Genomic DNA, 25,776 nt, shown 5'->3' on the forward strand with positions numbered 1-25,776 from the left:
TTATTGAATTTGCAGACGCCCTTTATCATAAATAAGGACTCGGTAAAAAGTGCTACATGTGCTGTGCATGGACTGAACCTTACAGCCTTTACAATAACTTATTGAATTTCAAATTATTCCTCTGTTGCACTCATCACAAATTACTCTGAATAAAAGCATCAGCTAGATCACTGAAATGGAAATGTCAGTTTGGTTAGTCAGCCCACAAATACGCTCAATTCACAATGAGACAAGAGAACTATAATGGGATTGATTATGGACCCGCTGAAGAGTGTGTGTGTGGGTGTAGCGTTATCTAGTTAGGAGTTTCAGCAGCAGAAAACTAAGGGCTGATGACTTTGATAACACCATAGGCGGTGCTCCTGTGTGCCACCAAAACAGCATGTGGTCAAGGTGAATGCAGGAGCAGGAGGAAGAGATAGAGGGCCGCTCACTTAACACTGCGTCGCAGGTGTTAGCATATTTATCTTTGCTGTATAATCAGAATAATTTCATCCTGTGCATTCCTTGTCACATTAAATGTGTTATTTTTCAAGGTGCTTAATATATATACAGTATATATGTGTGTTTACCTCACCCGCAGCTGAAATATCTGGATGTTTTTTTCCTCCAAGAGTCAGCCTTCCACCACACTGAGTTTCCCTTTTCTTTCTTGAAACTGTAGTAAAGCTGAGAGGAATACAAAGTAGGGGAAATCCAGCAGAAAAAGATTCTGACTGGAATCAATCCTAGCTGGGGGTGAATGTTGTTCCAGAGACGGGAGTCTTAACCACACTGTCTCAGAGAAATTATGTGCATACTTAATTCAGAAATGAGCTTCAAAAACGGCTAACTAAATAGCACAGGGATACGAGGCAGTGGAGGGATAATTAAACACCACGTCTTTGAATGTATCACTTCACATTTGCATAACTGACAAATCATTCACCTGTGAAGCCCCTTTTGTCATTATCTTACTTCAGAGTGACTTTCAGCATCATTTCTGCCGCCATCACACTTACCAGTCCAAATAAGAGCAAGCGAGATCGGCCTGAATCAAAAGCCTGAGCCGTGCACGTCCATTATCAGCTCGGTGGTTGGCTGGTGCAACAAAGATATGTGACCAACAAGTGGATTAGAGCGGCAATGCTTATGAGAAAATAATCAGAGATAATGGAATTAACAGAACAGAGAGAGAGGGCGTGAATTGGACATGACTTCAGGCAAAAAAAAAATAAAAAAAAAACATCCCTGCCAAATATGTAGGGGAGAGTCTCAGTCAGTCTGTCTAATGTGTTCGAAAAGCTGCAGCTGGGTGCTGTGCCCTTCATAAACAGAGCAGGTTGCCATATTTCGTGGAGCTGGAGGGGTTGTGGAGTGTGTGTGTACACACCATGACAGGTTTCTATGTGTGCGTGGCTAGACTGTGACTGTTATCATTCCTTATGTGTGCCTATAATTGGCCAAGTGTGTGTGTGTGTGTGCGTGAGTGTGTGTGAGTGAGGGCTGGCAGAGGTCGCAAGGTAATTGTCCTGTGAAAAACTGGTTGCCAAATGTGTGTGTGTGTAGCAGAGCGCAGGAGGGAGGGCTAACCTCTGCCTCCATCTGTCCACGTCTGGCTGTGAACTCATAATCTGGCCTGTGGAGACAAACCCTCTCCACCACTTGCCACCTGCTTCAGAAATACAGGTTAGATTGAGGTTATTTCTGTTATGGATCCGCTGGCGAGGACGCTCAGTTCGTAATGTGCCGCACATAATTTCCTGTTTATTTCAGGGATTGGCCTGACTCTTTATCACTCAAAACTGGATCAAAACCAGTGTTGTTGTACATTACAGGATGAATTCCTGGCACGAGGAGCGCTTCATGTATCTTATTGAGAAGGTGCCATGTCTACTCCCGAGCAGCCTTTGATTTGTTCTAATTACGTGCGCCCGACACCGCTCACCTGTTTAAAAGAGGTTTGGACTGTGACAGTCACAGAGGAAGGAAACAGCCGTAATGTTCGTGCGTGTACCTCTTCTGCATCACAGAAGAATAAAGATGGAGCAGATGTGAACTTCAAAAGACTATTTTTTAGAGTGTGAACCAGTTTACCCTCAGCTGAAACTGCAGTAGATAAGACAAGCGGTTTCATTCAGCAGAGGTATTTAAACAGTTACATCCTCTTCAATTAAAGCATTTCGGGAACTACACTTACTGATGTGTAAACACGACAAGTCGTGGTTTTACAGAGGGTTAAGTGCTGGACTATTTCTTGTCTGCACTGGTTTCCTGGCAACCTCCTGGTGATGACAAAACTCCAGGAAGTCGCTGCACCCTGCCAAGAAATTGTCTGGCACATAATCCTCTGTGAACCTTTTTTTTCACGTAGGTTTTTATGCAGATTAAACGATCAAGATATGATTAGATCCAGACTGATATAAGCTTATTGCAGATATATTGGTATTGCTGCATGTGTTGACAGATCAAGTTAAAAGAAACTGCAGCGCAGAAATGCCAAACTTTGGTGTGTCACCATTACATCTGGTTACCAGAGAGCTCTGACAAGTAAATTTTTCCACTTAAAGTGCATGGATCCATATCAAGAGAGCGTGTCAATAGCTGCTTTTACACTGTCTGTTCATGGTGGGAATGTCACCATTTTGGCCTTCTGATTAAAGGTATAAACATTGAATAGGTGGTGTGACATGTAATGTGTGCATGCTAACTACCGGGGGATTTAAAAAGCAGCTAGCAGCAATCAGGCTACAGATATAACATATTACGCTAATTAGTGAACTTTAGAGATACTGGTTGGCAGATTTTGTTTCCTTTGGACAGCGCTAGGCTAGCTGTTTCCCCTTGTTTCTACTTTTATGCTAAGCTAAGCTAGCTGTCTGCTGGCTGTAGCTTCATATTTAACAGACAGACATGTGATGATTTTCTCCTCTAACTCCCATCAAGAAGGCGAACAAGCACTTATACCAAAATGTCAAACAATTCCTTTAACGAGCCATTTTCCTGGCGGAGGTTTTCAGAGCGGCGGTGTGATTCGTAGCAACCTCAACCTGACAGATATTTACACCTATCCCCCTGAAAGCGCTATCATAGCCTGTGCAGAGCTGCCACAATCTTCTACTTACTGCCCCCCTTGAATCAGTGACGGATTAAGTGTTTTGCTGAAGTGCATCTCGACAACCGTCGAGTGAATGGAGACCGGCGTCCGTTTCACCTCCCTGATTACCGCTGCCAGGATTCAAACTGGCGATCTAAAGGGCCCGCTCTTCATTTACTCGTCTGCTGTGACCTGTAACCAGCTGATCGCTCTGATGACGAGCAGTGAGTCTAATTTGTACTGTGAAATCTTACCTTTAAGGTTATACTGGGGCTGACATCATAATGTATAAAATTTTAAGATCGGGGAAGCACTTGGGTGTTACGATGTGTTTTATAATCCCTCCTTCTCCTCCTCTCTCCCTCTTATTTTTCCTCCTTCGTTCCTCTCCACCCCACCTACTCAGCCACTGCTCCTGATATCATCATAATGATACCAAAAAAATGCCAAATAAGCAAGCGAAGAAGAGAATCAAGTGAGATTGTCACATGTTACAAGAGCTTTCCAGCGCCGCTCTCCCTGCTCAGCACTGCGCCGATGTGATCCCTGCATGCACAGCAGAAATGATGAGGGGTTGTGCAAACACGCCGAAGCAATCCTCCCAGGATGCGCGTTGAATGCTGTCGGAGAGAGCAGGTGCCAGTGAGCAGACAGGAAAGTATGTTTCTGACCTGATAATGTGGGTGAAAGTGGTGGTTTCTTTCAGCACAGGCTTCGTTAGGAAGCCCTTTTACGGCTGTGGCTCGTACTCGTAAATCGGCGAATAGGAATTGGATGAAAGGTGTTAAAGATTAACAATTCAAGGGACGATTAGGGTAAAATAAAGCAGGCAGGAAGTGAATAAAAGAGAGTCAATGAAAGTGAGAGACACCTCTGTGAGTGTTGAAAGGTGTTTTCATGGCTGCTACAAACTTTATTTTATAGAGGCAAAGCAGAGTCATCATAACTGGCCTTTCCTCACATTCAGTGATGTGATGGTGCGTCCCTCCACTTCCAACAATGAAAGTGAAATAAAAAGTGAAAAAAAAAAATCAAAGAAGCTCACCTCAGGTTTTAACTGAATCAGCTGAACCTCCATGATACTTTTTAAAAGAGCTTCTTCTCATAACCTGATTTGAATGAAAAAAAGATGCAGCCCTAAAATGACTCCCAAACCCTTTTTCTGTGTCAACAAGTTTTACTTGGCATTCGTTCTTTCCTCTGACGCTCGCCTCTTCCAGCCCTCTCTCCATCCTCCCCCTCCTCCTGCTACTCCTCCTCTTTTCAGGCTTTGTTGTGCTTTATTTTTTCTCTCCTCCCTTGTTTTTGGGGTTGCTCTCTGTGATGTTAGGGTGGCGCATGTCTGCGAGCACGCTCGGTTTCTTGGCAAATAAAAGGTGGGGGTGTACGGTTGCCAATCAAGGCCTACTCCTTCTCTTTATTCCTCCAGGGTTTGTCTTAGGAACACTCTCAGAAGCAGAACTCAAACAGAGGGAATGAATAATTAGCCTCTCAATTTTTCCTTGAATCAGGAACTAGGTCGCCAGCTGACACATGTCGCAATAGGGAACAACCTCGCTGAAAGAGGGAGACCTACGGAGGTTCTGAGAGCCCCCTGAAGGAATGCTGCTTCACCTATTGAGGAGGACACAAGGAGTCAGAGAGGAGACACAGGCATTTGACTTTTTTTTTTTTTTTCTGTCTGGCTTTGGCTGGTGAAAAAGTGAGTCACATGTGGAAAGCGGCGATTCCATGATAGCAAAAAAAAAAGAAGAAAACATGAGCAAGAAAAAAGAGGGGAGGAGGGGCGGGAAGAAGGAGAGGGAAGGGTGGGAGGAGGGAGATACATGTAGCGCGAGAGAGGGAGAAAGGGAGGGGGGTGTGTGTGTGTGTGTGAGACGGGAATTCATGCTTCAAAAAGAAGAAAAGAAGTGGTTTGTTTGGAGGGAGAGAAGAACATCTGCGATTTCTCTTTGGGCAGTTAGATATGCAGTTGGTTTGTTGTTCTGCACATGTTTCTTCTTCTCCTTTTCTTTTTTTCTTCCTTCCTTATTTGCCATCCTGCCAGCAAGAACAACATACAGTTATTTTGAAAATTGGTCACTTCACACCTCCTGTTCACATCTTTCTCATCTGAAATCTGCGAGAGAGGATCAGTCTGTTCTTTAGCTGTGACTGTTTCTGACAGGATGGACAGATGCACGAGTGTGCTGTCACAGATTTACTTGCAAATTCGCTTTGCATGGGAGGAAAATGGAAACTTTTTCCTTGACCGACGGGGGAAGATACACACGGGGAGAGGAGGGAAAGTGAGCTAGGGAACGAGGAATGAAGGAAGCGAACAGAGAAGCGGGGAAAAAATTGCCTCAGTCATGTTTACTTGTCTGTAAATTTGTGGGGAAGGACGGAGAATCTCTGATTTCCCTCCCGCCTCCTCTTCTTCTCTCCACCCCTTGTGGGTTGTCAGGGCGTGGCCTGTGACCTCCTGACCCTGCACCATGTTTGTGTATGTGTGTATGTGTGTGAGAGAGAGAGATGAGATGGTATGGGTGAAGTTTCCCAGCTGCATGGAGAAGGGGTGGGGGTGTGCGTTTTTTTTTCCTTTGCAAGCTTTCAGTTTTGAAAGAAAAGCCACAAACTGAAAGAATGAGAGCTTTGTGTGTGTGTGTGTGTGTGTGTGTGTGTGTGTGTGTGTCTTAGAAGAGAAAGAGTGAGGCAGAAAGAGATGGAGAGACCAAAAGAGGGAAGGAGTGTGGAAGGAGCAGGCAGGGAGAGAAGAGAGGCCGTGGGGGGATTGGGGAGTTAAGGGAATCGGTGTCATTGTGAAAAAGTGGGAAACAGGGCTGATGGGTGGGGCAAACTGTGAGATGGAGGGTGGAGGGAAGTAGGAGGGAGGGGAAATAAGAAAGAGTATGACATTTCTATTTTGTGTTCAGGAGCAACAACCCAATGCTAATATAAGATTTAAGGGAATCCCTAACAATTCTCTGCTCATGTATTATTCCTGCAAATGTCTGCATGTATTATTGTTCATCCAAGTACGTTTATACACTTCCCTGAAATAATCTTTGTGCAATAAAAAAAAGTAAAGATGAGATAAAAGTTTACTGATCTCACACTTGGGAAATGAGGTTGTTACAGGCAGCAAGAATAGAAAAGAGACAGAAAAAATCATCTGTACATGGACGTTAGTTTTAAAATACTGACAGTCCTCTGTGATCACAGTAAGATGAAGTGTAGAGCTTACGCTGCATACACAGGCAAATATTTAGTTTATTTAGCTTGAAAAATCCAAAAAAGATGGGATGCTGTGCAAAACATAAGTAAAATGTGATAACCTGCTCAAGTGAAAACACAAAGTCAATATATTTAATGTCTGACCTCATCTGCTTCAATTATTTTTGTAAATATTTGCTTATTCTGAGTTTGATGCAGCAACACATTTCAAACAAGTTGGGACAGAAGCAACAAAAGACTGGGAAAGATGTGGAATGCTCCAAAAACACCTGTTTGGAGCATTCCACAGGTAAACAGGCTCACTGGTAACAGGTGAGAGTATCACGATTGACAGTTTGTTCGTCAGTGATCACTTTTTTTTATGTTTTTCACAGCACCCCAACCCGAAGTGTCTGGCTTGTAAATCAGTGTTTAAGGGTTTTTGGTGTTTTTCTCACAGGTGTCACATATGGTTGAACAGATTTTAAAGATCCCTCAGGCAAATTTGTCATTTTTCATTCTGAGCGATGTAAATAAACTTGACTTCTATCATAATGTGACACTATGCAGCATCAGCGGAGTTCACAGTGGGTTTTTCAATATAGCGTTCAGCAGTTAGAGTGCATGGCAAAAACATCTAAAACAACAGAATACCGTGAGAAAAAACTACCAAAAAACATGATTTTGTTTCCATAAACAAACAAGAAGAGCATCTTATTCCAGTCTGACTTTAAGGATGGGCTTTATCTTGCTTCAGGACATCAGCATTATGACTTGTAGACCGAAGCCAAATTTATTTAACAGCAAAATGACTCAAAAATGAAGCTATATATACATATATTTATAAATAAATAATTGGAGGATTAAATGGAATGAATACTGTTGTTGTTTCCCTCCATCCTCCTCTCTGAAGACGAGCCAGCCGCCTTTGATATCTGCAGTTTGTGTGAGGCCTCTCAGCCTGCATCAAGTGACTACAACGGCCAAATTGATTTTTTCCCCTGGCGTTTTTTTTTTTTTTTTATCACCAGCATAGAAATGCTGATTTTGTTGCGGCAGCCACACAATCAGCATCTGCACAATAGGCAGCGACTCTCCTATAGGGACATCAGCTGTTGGTTTAAACAATTAACGAACGTTTAATTTTTGGCTTCTGACAGCCTGCTCATGTAGACTCATGTAGCTTTTGCTGTTTTTGTTTATTTGTTCAGTCTCACTCTTCAGTATATGAGCAGGCTGCTCTTCTTTCTTTAAATAGTTGTTTATTCAGTGAAATTTACTTTTACTTCCTGTTTGTTCTTATGCATTTCTGGCCAGCGGAACCAGGTGGGATTAAAATCACTGCTTGGTGATGCCACTGAAATGAATCCCCACATCTCCTTTTTTTTGTTGTTGTTGTTTTCTTTTATACCATGGGCTGTTCTTTCATCATCAGTATCTGTTTATCCTTAATCTTCCATAACCACATTTCTCGCTCAAATGACGGAGGCCTGAAGAATTTTGTCGTAAAAAATGGGATAATGAGACCTTTTGAAGCCAAAAGCAGAAGTGATCGTCTCTGAGTTTGGAGCAAGGTTCCCACACAGCCCTGTGGAAACTGTAAGTTTGGGTTTGTTTGTTTTCCCTCTCTGACATTTTCAGCTACGATGCCACAAACAAAATCATATCATGTACAATATCATACCATATATGCAAACTCAAGTGTGGTTAAGTAAGAAAGAAAACAAGGAGGAAAGTGAATCAACTCTGCCTTATCTGATATGCTAATTCAGTTAGATTGTGTTTGGATGTTTGAACACTTTGCTCCAACAGGAGTTGGTTTGAACTATGGCCACTCTGTGCAGTTACGTTATTAAATTATTCCTGCAGCCTCCTCATCAGTGGAGCTTATATGTGGCTGCTATACTGACCTAAACTGATAGGCGATGTTTTTTTTAGCTGCTTCTAACTCTGATATGCTCTGAGGACCAAGCTGGAGACCAGCGCTGCCATGAATGAACTGCAGCTTGGCCTGCCTGGAGAGAGAGAGAGAGAGAGAGAGAGAGAGAGAGAGAGAGAGAGAGAGAGAGAGAGAGAGAGAGAGAGAGAGAGAGAGAGAGAGAGAGAGAGGAGAGCTCTCCATCTCCAGCTCATCCTTGAGAGAGAAAGCGAGCTTTGCTGTCTGTCTCTCTCTCTTCTCCTCTCCCCTCTAGTGGCAGTTAGGAAGCCCTGTGGAGTCCCGCTAAGCCTCTCAATAGCCGCCCGGCCTCCCACCTCGAGGCCCATTCACTTCTAATGAGGTGCTCAAGTGTCTGTGGCTTAACATGAGGGTCAACACCACAGAAATGGGCTCTTTTACACCGCTAGCTCCACCGCTCCGGCAAATGCTAAAGTGATTAATGATATCATGCTCTTATATTTGAATCTGTTAGTGTTTCATTTTAGTGCGCGTCAGTTGAAATACTTTTTTTTTTTTTTCTTGTGCACTGGACAATTTCTTTATTAATGTTGACTGTCTTTCTCTGTAGCATGCTATCTGTACTTTATTCAGAGTGTTAGCATTCATTAAATCCTCAGGAGGCGCTTTCACTTCAAAAAGATCAAAAAGTTGGGACGCTGTGCAAAACATAAACAGAATGGGATAATTTGCCAATATTTTTTGACATTTACTCAATTAGAAATAGTACAAATAGAATATATTTAACGCTATCATCAAAACTGTTTACATCTAAAGGTACCTCTAATTTCAAAAACCTTTTCTGAAGGTTGTTGTATAGACTGTGGAACTGAATAAACTCACACTTGTGAACTCTTAAATTAAGCTTAAATAGAACAGCCAGATAATATGCACAAATGTTGAGATGTTGTAAAATATAAATAAGTTATAATTTGCTAATTGTATGCAAATTCATGCAGCAGCATGTGTCAAACAAGTTGGGACAGGAGCAATAAAAGACTGGGAAAGTTGTGGAAATCTCCAAAAACACTTCACAGCTTTATTAGAGTCAGGCTTGTATTTGGCTGAAGTGTGTCTCTGGGCCACTCGCTGCTTGACTGTTGACACGTTATTTTGACAGCGGCAGGTATGTACATGCCGAATGAATGGCCGTTAAAGGAAACATCACTCCTCTCCACCTCAACAACTCTCATAATATCAAGGTCCTGAACAGACATTGTGCACTTGAGATGGTGTTGCATACGACAAACAAAAGCCACTTTAGTCGCTCTCCAGTCTCCCACTTCACAAACGCCTCCTCTGGAACCACGAGCCAGACGCATTGTTTTCGAACGCTCGTCAATAACGTCCCCTGATGTGGCGCTGTGGTGTGACCCGAGCACAGGCTGCGTGGTTACACTGCCAGCGAGCATAATGTGAGCCCACCTTCCTTTAATTACATGGAGTGCTTCCCAGTGTGAGGGCGGCAGAGTTCAGTGTCTAGTTGATGTCATGGTTGGTTAGAAGGAGAAGAAACAACATCAGAAGAAAAGACGTCGGTGGTAGGAGAGGTGAAGGTTTCAGGTCTGCTTCCTCTTGATGCTATTTAATATTTTCAAGCAGCTTAGATTTTTTTAATTACTGTCAGTGGCTGGCGTGCAGTCATCCATATATTTAACTTACGTGTGTTCAACATTTATCCTCCATCAACATCTAAAGGAAAAGGATGTTGATGTCTGGGTGCTGTATGACTCAATCGTCTAGTTAATTGGTCGTTGTGTCATAAGAGGTTTTAAACAAATTTCCAGTAAAGCAAAATGTGAATTAATGCATGCTTCCATCCACTGCTATTATATAAATATTAGATGCATCGAGTGATGGAAATCTGGCCTATATTTGAGGATTGTTACAGCCGTCTCACATTTTAACGTTTGATCCATGACTAAGGATTTTTCCATTGCATTCTGTTTTTTATCAATATGCCAACTTTTCCACCCCTGGCAGGCGTAAAAATCTGATTTTTTCCCCCACTTTTTTAAGCTCTAATTGAAAATTCTCCTAAAAACAGGTGGATGAAATTGGAAACATGCTTGTTGTAAACTTGAGGAGGAGGATGGGCACTAAAACTTCCCAGAAATCATCTCCACTAACCAGTTTATGCAGTCCCTTTATGGCCCATTTACACTCTAACTGAGAATAGCATCCATCCCATGTTGTGTGATTTTATCCAGATGAAGCACAAAAGCATAAAATCCAGGTGTAAATGGACCCCAGGCTCATGGAAAGCACCTCCACGCAGACCACCAATGCAGTTACTCCACAACTCTGCTTACGTTAATGTCAAACTGTAAATACGAGTCATCCTCACCACGTTCAGCTATGTGAGCACAAACAAACAGTTGCTGTTACTTCCTGTGAGTTCAGACGCACGGGATTAGCGGAGAACATTCGGGGGAAGATGATAGTTTCATGCTGCAGATGAGAGCCATAAAACTGAAAAGGTGAAGGGAATACACGTTATCATAATAACACAGTTGACTGATAATTATCTTCTTGGATAAAGGTCAGCAAACCCATAATTATTGAGGTTCAGGCAAACTTGCTGTTTGTGGAGGAGAGCTAAATACAGATGCGAGGTCCTGAGGCTGGAGCACATTTTAGAATATAAAGGAAAAATCCAACAATTTGGGGAACGATCGCTTTTGTGTGTCTTGATATTAACGTAGTAAGAGTTTGGTTTCTTTCCCACTCCCTTTATGTTTCTACTGTTAATTCTGAAATCCGAGAGGCCAGTCGCGACTGTGTGAGACCGTGGAGACAAAATGTGTTTTCATGACAATGTGTGCAAAACAGTTCACACACCACGTCCCATTCATTTATTCATTTCCCAGAGACTTATGGGAAAACACTTGGCACTTAGCACTCAGCATCCTTCCATCCACAGCACCCCAAACATCAAAAGATCTGTGTGCGCACGCGTGCGTGTGTGTGTGCGGGGTTGAATGAGCTAAGTGACTGTCAAATTATGTAAGGGTGTGGGATAATTCTGTTGGCTTTTCTCTGCACAGTTGTCTCCTTTTTGATTGTCGGGGTTGGAGAGAGGCCAATGCACAACGCACACGCGCACACACACACACACACACACACACACACACACACACACACACACACACACACACACACACACACACACACACACTCCTTTTTTTTTGACTCACAGGGCCCATTTTTATTTCCATACCTTTTCTGTTATGACTTTTCGGCAATCTGTCTGCTTCATGCAGCCCAATTTTGTCACCCCTTTGTCTCCTTTCTTCTCTATTTTTGTCTGTACATGTCTTTCACACCTCTCACCCCCTTGTGTCCCTCGTTCTATGTCTTCCCTCTACACCATCATTCACCCCAAACCTCTAAACACACACGCACACCATTTTATAGCAGGTTATATTAGAGAGTAATCTCATTTTGTTCATGATGATGGTATAATAGCCCCAGCTAGATCCTCTCCAGTCACTCTAATTACACCATTGACTCAGCATTAATACAGTAAATATCCTGTAAATTATAAATTGCTCTGTCAACATGCTGTTACAGTAATGACAGGCCCTGGAATTACACACAGTATCACTTCAAATCAGCACTGGGCTGACTGGTGAGATGCTAAATAAATTAAGGAGCTTACAGCATGTGTCGTTTCTGTTTGCCAAATTAAAAATAAATGAAAAATCCCCATCGAGCTGCCGAATGCAGAAATGTACAGAAGAAAGTTTTTAATCTCTAAAAAATGTAACACCCCAAATTGAATTTGAGCATGGCGATGTGTGCGGCCTGTCTTGTTGGCTGGATGAGGAAAGCATGTGTGCTGTAAGCAGCTGCTGCTTGTAGCGTTAACAAGGTGCTGCAGCATTGTGCGTTTCTTCATTCTTCTTTGTTGTTTCAGTTCTGCATGCCTGTGATGATTGCCCCATCCCCCTTTTTGAGTGTGTAAAATGTGCATCTTTGTCTGTGAAATAGATTCCTGTTTGCACACGGGGGCTGACTCCTCAGAGGATTACAACTAGTTACTGTATACCTCTGTCCTTCTTTGTGTGTAAATGTTTGAATATCCTGTTAATCTTGCTACATGCGCCCTTGCTGTATGTTTTCTCTTACAGTATTTACTTGTCTCCGTCCTTTCTCTCTTCTCATCAGTATGCCTCATGCATGCCAGCAGCAGAGGTGCTTTAGGCTCCTAGCATTCACACCAGGTCATCGCTGGCAGCGCTGCGACATGCTGTGCAGCAATAATAGCGTGCGAATGAACCACAATCTGTGTTACTCAAAGCTGAGACATGATATGCTCTGTGCATATTGTTACGTCTGCAAATTCTGATTTGTTTTGCAAGCCTCAGCTGCACTCGCAGCAAGACGCGAGCCAGTTTTTCGACAACATGTGCTCACAAAGTTCCTGTTTGTGCTTCTTTTAATTTGGAGTCAAATCCCCCCCGTCATCAGAGCCAGCGGTAGAAAACAAAGTGCCGTGGATTCGGAGTGTGAAGAAGTAAAGAGGAGAAGTTGTGTGAGGGAGTATTGAGAGCTGCTGTGTTGACACGGCCTGGGTCGTTGCCAGCCACTCGTTCTTACCCTCCACTTTGACCCCAGCTCAGGAGAGGTGGAGCTTTTTCTGGCTGCAACTTGACTCCTCTGCTCCAAGTGGTGCTATTGGGGGAGGAGAAACAACATTTAGATTGACAGAATCCTCACATGGACAATTTGATGCATCACTGAATGCTCACTGAGCAGGCTTATACTGCAGTTGCTTTTGTGTGCTTGTGTTTATATGAATCCATGCACTCATGGCACAACACTCACACCCTGGTCCCTTCTCTTGCCTCTTTGCCTGACTCACTCCCACAACTATGCAAGCAACTCCAGCTCAGTCACCTAATTGATTCCAGACTTTCCCCCTCATCCCTTCACTCTCTCTGAGCCTCCTCCTCCTCCTCCTCGCTGTCACTGCTGCCCCTCATTCTGTCCATCTGTCTGGGCTTTCTGGGTCTCAGTGCCTGCCATGTGTGCATTCAGCTTGTTAATACATATATGTGCGCATGAATGTGTTTCACGCTGGTGTTGAGTGATTTTATTGAAATATGACTGCCATCGTTAGGTGAGATGGCTTGATAAGAGGGTCAGTTAAGGTTTGCATTTGCCTGCAGTTTGTTAAAGCCGGAGGATTTGATAAGCAGACTGCCAACATGTCAGATTTGAAGCAGAAGTTGTAAATCTAACATGAACTAAAGGCCATGTGAGTCATTGTGCTTCCACTTTAAAGGTTGTAAAAACTTGTAATGGGTTTAATTCTAAAGCCCACAGAGCTTCCTGTCGGTGGTGGCGGTGCGTTTAGAGGCACTCTGTTGTGTTGAGTTGACAGGTGTCACTGAAAAGTTTAGGAAATGGTGTCACTAGAGCGTGAGACTAGAGCGAGTGACTGCCACACGGACAGCGGCGGAGGACGCACGGTGTTTGCTGGTTAACGATCTGGAGAGCAGATAGAAATGAGGTGAAGAAAATGTGTCCTTCACGTGCGAAAATGAGATTTCCCCATGTGACGCTGGAACCCATAATTTCATCTTTACATCTCAGGGCCTTTTACATTTCACGCATTATGTTCCTACACACACTCTCTCTATTGAGGGCATATTTACGCCTGTTTGTGTGAAGCATACAGTGTGACAGCGGAGGATGGGTTGAACTAAATCAATATGCATGACTGTAACACTGTGTACAAATACACAGTATTTACCACTGGATAAAAGGCACAGTCAGATGTCCTTATGCTGCTGCTGTCAGATGCTAATTGATGTTTAATTGACCTCGCCCGATCCCTTTTTCTTGTGTATAAAGGAATCTTGCAGCCACATGAGCATCAAGCCGTCGCGATGCTCATGCGGCTGCAAACTGAAGAAAAACAGGTGTAGTAACAAACCACACAGAGCTTTGGTGTTCAACCATTTGACAAAGAAACACAATGGTTTGCAGGTTAACTTTCTACCAATGCTCCACAGCTGCTGATATCGCTGATCTCCACAGCTACAACTAGAGAGAATGGGCTAAAGCGAAGAGCGAGTTCCTGTTACCAAGCTCCAAACTCACTACTGTTACATAAGACAAGTCATAATGTTTCAAACTGACGCCAAAGAGAAGTGATCAAAGCTGAACAAAGGGATAACTGTACGTAAAAGCCACTTTGATCTTATAATTGTCGAAGAATTAGTGAGACTGATGAATGGAGTCTTTTGTAAGTTCCATGGAAGTGTATGTCTGATAACAAACAAGCTTATTTTTCAGCACAGATGTTCAAGCATTCACACTGAGTTATGGTTGCAATTACTGAGCAATGGGACCTTGCTTCACCCCAGAAGATAATAACCAGAGCTGTAACAGTGTGAATGAAATTAACAATGGAAATTTATTTGTGACTTCAACTGAACTCATTGGCTGTATGGAGCACAGGTCAGATGCTTTGCCCTCAAACCGGCTTTGGCTGCAGCGCTGCTTCTTTCAGTCTATTAGTTAAATGGATGGAGACAGGCAGAGACAGCTCCCGAAAATCACCTGTTTACAGCACAAGTTAGTGCAGCACATTTTGTCTAAAACACTGGAAATGTGATCTTTAAGCTTCATCAAAGCTTGGTGTTTATCCAATTTCATTCTAGGAAAAGATCTCAGTTGAATAAGGAGAGATTTTAACAGTGTTTATTATGATGGCAACAGAGGAAAACCCTGGACTGTAGATGCTGGAGTTGGTCATGTAGAGTGAGAAAGTAGAAAGATAGACCCTCTCAGGTGAACCCCATATTTAGCTGTCTTCAGGAATATTAACAAAAAAAAAAAAAAAGGCCAGATATGATGATGTTAAAAGCTTCATCTGGACAAAAACAGGGCCCCTTTTGACCAAAACGATTCAAGATCCACTGATGAAAAGTCTGTGATTTACAGGAACTACAAAGATTCAACATGCTAATGTTTGCCTGCCACACCTCAAACTAGAACTACGGCCAGGGAGCCCAAATTGGAAGCAGATTTGTCAAGTGGAAATGGAGGTACAGTCCCTGAATAATAAGTTCCATCATAAGGCTTCTCCTAACATCCTGTGGAAAACAGGCCATGCTGTCACTCTGTGTTTTTGCTCCCTTTCTTTACATGAATGTATTTAGGTTACGTCCTTTCTCTGTTTTGTACTGAGGCCTGTGTAGCTCCGCTGGCCTAGCTGCATCAACTCTGGCTCAGCGCCAGGGTAACACAGCATATTATTGCCATATTAACAGCCAGCACAAAGACAGTGAACTGCTATTACTGTATGGGCTATGAGTAACCCCCTCTGGGCTCCTCGTCTCCCTGCGCACTATTCTTTTTCATCTTCTGATGTCCGTGTGAGTGTTAAATGGGTGGATGGCCCTGTTAGATGTTTGCCGCTTTGCTCATATCACACAAATGCATGTCCTTGGTGGGAATTTACCCTTCATGTGGAGAATTCAGCTGAACCAAGACATGCAAGAAATGAGAATCGGCGAGTGATAACAGTGGAGTGCTTTCAAATGTCAGAAAATACTGCCTGCATGTGCCAATCAATACATCCATTCAAACTAAAATATCTGCAGAGGGCGATAGGATTGTTAATCAATACTGATGATTTAACAGTTACATTTCTTTGTGCTGATCCGACGCTCGCTGCCGTGGCCTGGTCTCTGTGTCTGAGACGGCTTTTATGACCTTTTTGGTTTTCTTTGGCGACATCTTCAGACTTCACCCAGCACCTCAGGGCGTTGATAAACCACTTACACTCATGACACTTTCACTGTCAGGTGGTGTCATAAAAATGGGGTGTGAGCTTTACAAGACTCTCACACATTTGCAGACGCGTGTCAAGTTCTCTCACAGCACTTAGATTACGTTATAAACCTGCTTGTGTGTGTTTACTGTGGTGGAGGTTCATGTTTTGAGTACATGTGTGGAGGACTTTCGATTAGGGAAACGCTGAAAACACAATCAGCTCAAAGGAGCGAATATAAATTCATTTATTTTACCTGGTGAGTTGAAATTTTTAGGCAATAATGGAAGTTTTTGATGTGGAAATGTTTTGATATTCATTGTAATGTAAATGCTCAGACACCTACATGTGCTCCATGTAATAACCCATTTTTAGGAAAGAATAGATAATTGGGTGTCCATTAATTGCTGATAATGGACACCTTGAAGGGCCTTATTCTGCTTATGCCATGGACATTTACCAAAAGATAAAAAGAAAGACTGTTAATTCATGTTTTCATTCATTTTGCAATCAAAATCAAAAGTTTTTCAGAAGCCATAATTCAGTTATGGTAACAAATTAGAGTTTGACTGATACCTTAAACCATAAGACTGCTATGCAAAGCAAAGCTAACATCACGCTAGCAAGATTCCAAGTCAGTAACATTGTTTAACAGACAGTAAATATACTTTGACAGTACGTTTAACCACAAGACTGGCTAGCTGTCCAACCACGTCACTGTCCTCAAATTAACATCAAGATGTTCTGAACAAATGATTGGCCACGTGTACCGCTGCTCGCAGCCTGAAGAAGCGAGTTAAAAAGTGGATGGGATGTAAGACGATCGCTCATGTGATGCTCCACCCTGTGGAGTTCAGATGATGAGGCGCTGAAGGACTCAGTGCTGTTAATTAGACATTCATATGTATTTCTTCATTTAATCGATTTCTGATGTCGAGAGCTCGTTAACATGTTGCAGCACATTGCAAATCGAGGCTTTGACTGCGTCCTTGTTGCTATGGTTACTCATTTTAGATTGAGGCTGATGCTTTGTGGTGCATTCATTTAGAGCCATGAACAGTTTAATCAGAACTACTTAGCAGGTGTCCATTATCAGGAATTAATGGACATCCTGCAGCCAATCGGAATTGAGTATTCACCCAAACCGTGGGATAAGAAGACTTAGTAGACTCATTTGTGAGCGGGTCCACTTGGGACACGTATCATCATCATCACCATGATTAGCATCCCTTTTTCCTCATGTGTCCCTCTGTCTTTCTGTTTCTCTTTCTGTCCATCTGTGCAGGCTTGCAATCTTTATCTCTGTCTCTTATTAGTAAAAACACACAAGCATACTGAGGCATGTTGCCATGCACAAGCACCACAGGCACTGCATACCCTCACACACACACACACACGCACACACACACACACACACACACACACACACACACACACACACACACACACACACACACACAGCAATCAGAGACAAGCCTCTGTTCAGACATGCAGCAGGGCAGCTAATTAGCAAAGTGGCAGTGGGGTTACACACACTGTAACATACACACACACACCCAGTGAGAGCACATAGCCTCACAGCCCGCACACTGCAGAGACACCACTGGACGCCAAGACTGCTGGTGCTATTGATCCAAGACAAATGAGTGAATGCGAGAGAGAGAGAGGGAGAGAGAGAGGAGGAAGGAAACGTGTGGCGAGGGGTCATCGTGAGCGAGACAGAGTGTTGTCACACCTCAGCTCCCGCCGCCTCTCCCCCTCAGATCAATACCATCTTTGTGGTGTGTTAGCACAGTATTGTAGCGGCGAGAGGTCACTCCCTCTAGTGGTGTGAGACCAGCACAGTCAGGGGAGGCGAAAGAGAGGGAGGATGAGTTGAAAGATGGATGTAAAGATGAGAGAGAGGGCTGAACACGCTGGGGAGGAGAGAGAGGGACGGACAGAGAGAGGTGGAAAGACAGAGGTTAGATACAGAGGCTGAGATGGAGAGAAAGAGGTGGAAATAGAGAGAGTGGTAGTGGCGACCCAGTTCCATCACTGCTTGTTTGTGTTTGGGGTGGCGCAGCAGTTAAGAGCATCGAGGCACGGGGATGGGGGGAGGAAGGTTGCGTGAAATAAACACGCATTTGTGGGGACGTTACCTCAGCTTGCGCACAGGCAGCACTCACACATGCAAAATCAGGCCCAGCGCTCGCATGTGCACTGAGGCACTTTGGGAACCAGCTTTCACACACACACTCTGCATGCATGAAGACCAACAGGCACACACACTTTCTTAATGCCTCTGACGGTTTGTGATGCCTGATGCTCCTCTCACTCTGACATGTTTGTAGTTCTGAGGCTAACATTCATGCACTCTGCCACATACTCAAACACACTGTTCAGATCTGTACACACACTGTTTTTGGACCATTTGGAATAAGCTACAGCAAACATATCTGACATTTTCATCTGTGGAGTTTTATTTTAGGATTGTTCCACACAGTGTGCGCTAGTAAAAATGTCAAATCGTTGAATATTGGAAACATTACAGTTTCCATTATTACATAATTACAATACAATAATAAAAAAACATGTTTATTTTGGTGAAAATTTGATTTAAAAAATCAATAATACAAAATGGGATTTTGAAAACCTGCAATCGGCTGGCGACCGGTTCAGGGTGTACCCCGCCTCTCGCCCATTGTAGCTGGGATAGGCTCCAGCCCCCCGCAACCCCGAAAGGGATAGGCGGTATAGATAATGGATGGATGGATGGATGGGATTTTGAAAATATTTGCAGCTCATACTGTTATTCATATTTATGAAATATATATTTTGTAGTTATTGACTCTGGTGCTTTTCTTCACTTTCTATTATTGGAAACAAACGTGACTTTTGGCTCTAAGCGGGACTGTAAATCTGGTTTGAAATCTTTTTTTTTTTTTTAATGGATCTGCTTCTTTTTAAGAAATCTGACTAATTATTAGTGAAGATCAGTGCAAACCAACAATTGATGACCTTTCAGTTGAATCTAATTGAGGCTGATAACATCCTGTTCCTTTAAGATCTCTCAGGCATGATGCAGCTCCCTGTAGCTGTGATGAATGATGGATCACGATGCTTTAAAGCCCCGTTGCACTTAGCTGTGCATTTAGTGTCTACAGTGCACTTCTCCCCCGGGCCATTTGTGTTCTTCCTCTGATTAACGGCCAGTAAAAACTCAAAACATGGCGCTTACTGACTGGCTGTTGGTAAAGTGACAGTTTCATGGTGTTTTCTCCAAGTACATGCCTCAGACACCCCTGCGGGACTGCTTTAATGTATCATATCGTTGTTTTACCTCACACTTAATTTTCTCTATTTCTAATGCTTGCGTGGGGTTGTGTGTGCACGCTTGTGTTGATGCCTGACCTTGCATGCTTGCAAGAGTGATTTGTCACGCCATGTGTTGAGATGGTGCAGTGAGCTGGCTCTGTGACAGCTACAGTATAAATGGGAGCGTCTAATGTAGATTGCATGTTTTCCAGGCATCGAAGAATGTGCTGCTACCACTGTTGGGATTTGTCAAACACATTGTACCTGCTCTTTTTGGAGCTGCAGAAGCACATGCAGGGATTCGGGGAAAAGTTTCCTTTAAGTCTCTGGGGTGTGTGCTGTGGACTTTTGGGTGGGAGTGTCAGGAGGACGAGAGGGTGAGGAGTCAGTGACACAGTTTTGGAGTAATAGGGGTCAAGAGCCTGCGGTGGAGCTGGTCATGACGAGAGTAAATGAAGATGGGTTGTGGGTTGTGGCAGAGTGGGGGAAGAAGTTATGGGATTTTTAAGGGAGAGAGAGAGGGAGCTATAGAGACAGTGAGAGCTAATGAGCTGGATTTTCAGGAGACTTGGCATTCTGCTCATGGTGCTCGCTCTATCTCTCTCCTCTGTAGAGGAGCTGGCTAGAGCAAGCTTCCTGTCTGCGCCCTGAAGCAGGAGTAAATGAGGGTGGGGGGGTGGTGGTGTGTGGGGGAGGAAGGGGGAGGTGGCGGTGGAGGGGTGTTGGAAGCAATAGAACAGAGGAAGGAGGAGAAGGAGGAGGGTGAGGGGCGGGAGGGACCAGTGTTGAAATTGAATGCCAGGGCGCCATGTTCTCACCGCCAGCGTTTCCATGGTTACAGGGTAATTCTGGCGAGTAAGGAAATTTCATTCACTCTGGTATGGAGAAGAAGAAGAAGAAATCAGGAGGGAAATATCAACAAAGCAGCAGAGAAGGAGAAAAGGGAAAAAAAATCAGGGAAGAGAAAGAAGAGGGGGAAAGAGAAAAGCTCCACTGGGGTTTACGCCACCCATCCCCCAGGCGAGCTGCCTCTGCCTCTCATTCCTTTTTCTTGTGTATTTCTGTGATGCTTGGTTTGTTTGCCACCACCCTATAAGCAAACACCCACCCACAAGCCTCCAGTTCTTCCAGGAGCCCTGCAGGTATATGGCACAGAACAAAGAGAAACACTGTTAACTGGCCCCTGTGTGTGTGTATGTGTGTGTGTATGTGTGCATTCTTTTTGGGAGGACAGCAGTGGGGGTTGGTGTCGGTGCGGGGTCGCGGGGGTTAAAGAAATCACATTTGACACATGTGAACCGGCTGCTGACATATTCAGAGGCTTCAGCAAAGTGCGGCTGATTTGACCGCGTTTGTCTTCGGCTGTTTGAATCTCACAGGGAAGAAAAAAAAAAAAAAACGGGTCGAGTTTAAACTCTGCGTGCGCGTGCAAACCTGAGCACGCGAGCATGTGTGTCCGCCTGCACAGATACAGCCACACTATCGCTCTCCAGCTAACGCGGGCTGACAACTGCACGGGGTTTGACTGGGCTGTCGCTTCAGCCAACCTGACAGCTGCACCGCCAAGCACCCTCTGTACACACACACACATGCATGGGCACACACAACCTCATCGTCAGTGTAATTTCAGATATGATGTGCGGGTTTTCTCATCAGCACATGCAGCATGTTTTGACAGAGTGAGCCATAAACACATGTAGTTAAATGTGTTGTTTGTTATCCTCAAGCTGGTGCATGCAGATGTTTCCCTGTCATGGAAAATATCATCACTTTTTTTTTTATTACCGAGAGGTAATAAAGTATGGAGACGTGTATTTTGATATGTATTTCCTCCTTTTCTTACAGTGGCTGAGGAGGGGCTTTGGGAGTGCGGGCTGTCCTACGAGTGCAGGACCCTCCTGTTTAAGGCCATACACAACCTGCTGGAGAGGTAACACCATCATCATTAGAAGCACTTGATTGGCTGCTGAATCGTACGCAGCACCAGTCAAAAGTTTGGGCGCACCTTCTCATCCAAAGCTTATTTTTATTATTTTCTACATTGTAGATTAATACTGAACATGGTGAAAGGATGGAATTATGTAACAAACAGAAAAAACAAAGCAAATAAGGTTTTATATATCAGATACTTCAAAGTAGCAGCTTTTTGCTTTGATGACAGCTTTGCGCACTGTCGGCATTTGTGTGCTTTTCAAAGCAGATGTGCCTCGTCAAAAGTTAATTAGTGGAATTTCTTACCTTCTTAATGCGTTTGAGACGTGTGCAGAGGTGGTGTTGGTATCCAGTGAACAGCCCTGTTCAACACCTGTAGTAATCCATACTATGGTAAGAAGCGCTCAGCTAAGTAAAGAGGAGCAACAGTCCATCTTTGAACGCATCTTCAAGCAAAAACCATCAAACGCCAGGATGAAACAGGCTCTCCTGAGGACCGCCGCAGGAAAGGAAGAGTGTAAGTTCATTACGGTTACCAGCCTCAGAGAGACCACATAAATGCTTTTAAGAGTTCAAGTAACAGACGCATCTCAGAATCAGCTGTCTGGAGGAGAAACAGGCCCTCATGGTCAAACTGCTGCAGAGAAACCGCGGCTGAGGGAGACCAGCAAGAGGAAGTATTGCTTGGGCCAAGAAACGCTCTGGTCTGATGAGTCCAAGTTTGAGATTTCTGGTTCCAGCTGCTGTGTCTTTGTGAGACGCAGACAAAACGTGTGATGGTGTGGGGAAGCTTTGCTGGTGACACTGTTGGCTATTTACTCAAAATCCAAGGCAGACTTAACCAGCACGGCTACCACAACATCCAGCAGCGACATGCCATCCATCTGCTTCGTGCTCAGTGGAGCCATCATTTGTTTTTCAACGGGACAATGACCCGAAACACACCTCCAGGCCATGTAAGAGCCGTTTGACCAAGAAGGAGAGTGATGGAGTGCTGCACCAGATGACCTGGCCTCCACGATCACCCGACCTGAACCCAGCTGACGTGGTTTGGACGGCAGAGTGAAGGAAAGCAGCCAGCGAGTGCTCAACATATATGGGAACTCCTTCAAGACTGTTGGAAAGAGACTCCAGATGAATACCTCACGAAGATGGTTGAGACAATGCCGACAGTGTGCAAAGCTGTCATCAAAGCAGAAAGTGGCTACTTTGAAGTATCTAAAATATAACATGTATTTTACTTTGTTTACTATACTGAAAATACTAAAAATAAAGAAACAAACACTGACCGAGAAGATGTTTCCAGACTTTGGCTGCTGCCGGGCAGATAATATGAAAACTACTTAGAATTTATGAAGAGTATAACTTTTGATTTTGATTTTTTTTTTTTTTTTAGCACAATGTATGTTACCACAAAGTGATTTTAAAAATGAACTTATTTAACTTTTTCAATTAGAATTTAAAGTGTTTTTACTCTCTTCTGTACTTCACCTCATCTATTTATAGGCAGCATGTGTAATAAAAGGTTTGTTCCAGACTATAATGTACTTGTAAGCAGATACAAAGCTGTAACTCCTCTATATAAACAGATAATGAACGACAATGTAGTAAAATGCAATTGTAACATAACACGTGTTAGAAGGCACCCATATAAACAAATATCATTATTAAAAAAGAACTGTAAATGAAATTAATTTTGCACTTTTCCACATTTTCAAAGAGGCTTTATAAGCTAAAATATTATTATAAACTTTTTTAACTTTATATGTAGTATAATAAACATGCATGTTTAACATTTGACATCAGCAGAAACTGAAATTAGAGCTCTCAGTCTAAATTCTTCAATTGTGTTAAATGAACAACTTCATCTTTTTTTTAAATGCAAAAATCGTCACACTTTATGTCGCACTGACAGACAGCTTCAGGTTTCTTCCAGCAGCTTCACCTTAATGAAATTATAATCTGAGTGCTGAATCACTTGCTCAAGTACCCAAAGCTCTCCTTTCTGAGTCAGAGCCATCTGTTAAATGAAGCAGCACATATTTGCTCTCTATTAAGTTAAGCATCAGTGATCATCATAGGGGGCAGGCTGAATTAACCTTCCTATTACCTTGAAGCTAACTCCTTTTATAGCTCACTATTTCAACATGGGGGGGGTCCACTTCCACTTTCTCTTTCATATTGTACAGATGAAATTAACCTCCGTTGCTGACTGTTATTTTTTTTGTCTTTATTTAGAATTACATTTGAATTAATTTAGTCTTAATCAAACAATTCCAAATAAAGCAGACATGAATATTTCAATAAAACAAGCACAGAAAGTAACTAAAACTACATTACAAAACAGAATGAGCTGAGAGTCAAGACTTCCTTAGAAAACATGCCAATTCTCTCCGTCGCACGGTTAAGTGTTTGTGACATTTTCAGCATAGGACGATAAAACAGCTCAGAGATGAGGGGTTTGTTGTTGGCTGTCTCATGGTTATCAGACTGTACAGATGTTTTTTGAGTTAAGAAAGTGGGACATCTGCCACTGGGGCTAAGGCTAGATTTATATGAGCCCACTGCAGCTGTGTTTACAATAAGCATACGTTATCCTCAAAGCTTTGTCAGCTCAGAGGTGAGTGCGTGAAAGTGTGCCTGTTGTTCAGCTCCTTGTGCTGTGGATGACAACTTCCATGATTTTTGGTCCAGTGTCACCGCTCTCATCAGCTTCATTTCCAGATGCATGCAGCTGTTTTCATTGGAAAAACTGAGATATCCGCCATACACTACAGACAAATGTATTGACAAGCTGATAAACAGTGAACAGGTGAGCTCTAAGCAGCTAAAAGGCTAGAAATTTCCCACAGGAGTTGGTGGAAAAGAGAGCAGAGCTAAGAGGAGAAGAAACTCCAATTGATAGATAATATACACACAAGTATACACTTTCAAATTTTCCAACTAGACATGCAGCTCAAGAAGCAAAACCGGCTTTGTGGGGCCTTACTCATTGTGGATGAATATTGGGTTTATAGCAAAAAGAGAACTTAGTTGTATCTTATCATCCAGAGTATTTTTTGGAGCCAGCTGTTAGTTTTTAAAGGAACTGCACCTGGAGGCTTTTCAGCATTAGCTTCAGCATCTATCAGAGGAGCTGCTGAATGGATGTGCTGTTAACTCCACTGTTAGCTGCAATGGAGTGATGGAGCCTAGAGAGGCGCTGATCCGATACACTGAATTGGTATTGAGGCCCAGCCTGACCTTATTAAGTGATTTGAGTATCAGCCACAGTGTGGCCAGTCCACATTAAATAAAATTTGTTTTTTAATTTTATCGGGAAATCAATTGTTTCCAATAAAGAGCGAGAAAGAGATTTAATGTGCAATGAGCAGCCACGGTCAGATAAGAAAACATGCACCAAAGATGGTAGAGCTGCAGGCTGAAAGTTTTGGATCGCTCAGCCTGGCTGAGTGGAGAGCGGTCCATAAAATCATTTTGTAATTCCTTGACCCGGGTCAGAGGATCCAGCGGGGAATTCGCTGGCACCTGCTCACAGAGGCGAGTCAAAGTTTTGTCTGTGAAAGGAGGCTGAAACGAGGTGAGGAGGTGCACACATGGCGGGATAGCCAAATAGGGAGCATGACGATGGAACTGATCTGATGAAAGGAGAGGTTTTTGGAAAGCTATCTGTAAGAGTCAGCGCCACTGTGGGGAAAGCAGATTAGCGTGAAGATTACCTTCCCTTTATCTGCGCACTTGTCATAAACTCCACATGTCAGATGCAGCAGAGGGACAGCCCCTGCAGCGCTTCGTGTGTAATATGCAGAATCATAAAACTTCTGTCTTGCAGCTGTTTTTTCCTCTGGTGATTTAATGTATGCAAGGTCAACTAAATAGAAAAATACATTAAACAGTTTCTACTCATATGAGCTTTGAAATTCACAACAAGGCCAGAAATCAAGAAGCACGGCACCACCAGACGCGGCGGCATCAAAAATCACTGCCGAGCTGCATTAAAAGCTCTCGCAAGAATGGTGTCTGTTGCATAATTCTTATCTGGAAATGCATTATACATATCGCTCAGGTTTGTCTTTAATAGATCATCCTGTTGTACAGACAGAGAGAGAAGGCGTCGTGTAATGAATAACGTGATAAAAAAGATTCTCTGTGTAACTTTCGGGGGTGTATAAATAAAACTGACCTGGCTTTCTCTCCTCTGTTGGCTTCTCTTCCTTCTCTTCACTGCTGCAGATGTTTGATGGACAAAGGCTTTTTAAGGATTGGGAAGTGGTTCTTCAAGCCGCATGAAGTGGAAGAAAAGTCTTTGGGCAACAGGTATGGAAAACTTTAAACACACACACACACACACACACACACACACACACACACACACACACACACACACACACACACACACACACAGAAATGCTGTCACAGGACTTCCTCAGCTTGTCTCTGTTCCCATGAGGCTTCATGTATGTTATGATGTGAGAAATATACCACAGAGGTCCGTGTGTGTGATGGTGCGCCTGCATGTGTGACACAGCCACAGACACAGTGTGAATGGCT

The 25,776-nt window shown here is 43.3% G+C and overlaps 1 protein-coding gene across 5 annotated transcripts in view; it reads left to right on the top strand.

Annotated features, from left to right (window-relative positions):
• LOC139348562 (mediator of RNA polymerase II transcription subunit 13-like) overlaps positions 1–25,776 on the top strand; it is a 78,880-nt gene that overhangs the window by 26,575 nt on the left and 26,529 nt on the right. For all 5 annotated transcript variants that reach the window (XM_070988787.1, XM_070988788.1, XM_070988790.1 and 2 more), the window contains exons 3-4: positions 21,139–21,223; positions 25,459–25,542. In XM_070988787.1, the coding sequence (XP_070844888.1) occupies positions 21,139–21,223; positions 25,459–25,542 (169 nt within the window). The remainder of the gene's footprint in view (positions 1–21,138; positions 21,224–25,458; positions 25,543–25,776) is intronic.

The sequence above is a fragment of the Chaetodon trifascialis genome, chromosome 20 (genome assembly GCF_039877785.1).
Source record: "Chaetodon trifascialis isolate fChaTrf1 chromosome 20, fChaTrf1.hap1, whole genome shotgun sequence".
Lineage (NCBI taxonomy): Eukaryota > Metazoa > Chordata > Actinopteri > Chaetodontiformes > Chaetodontidae > Chaetodon > Chaetodon trifascialis.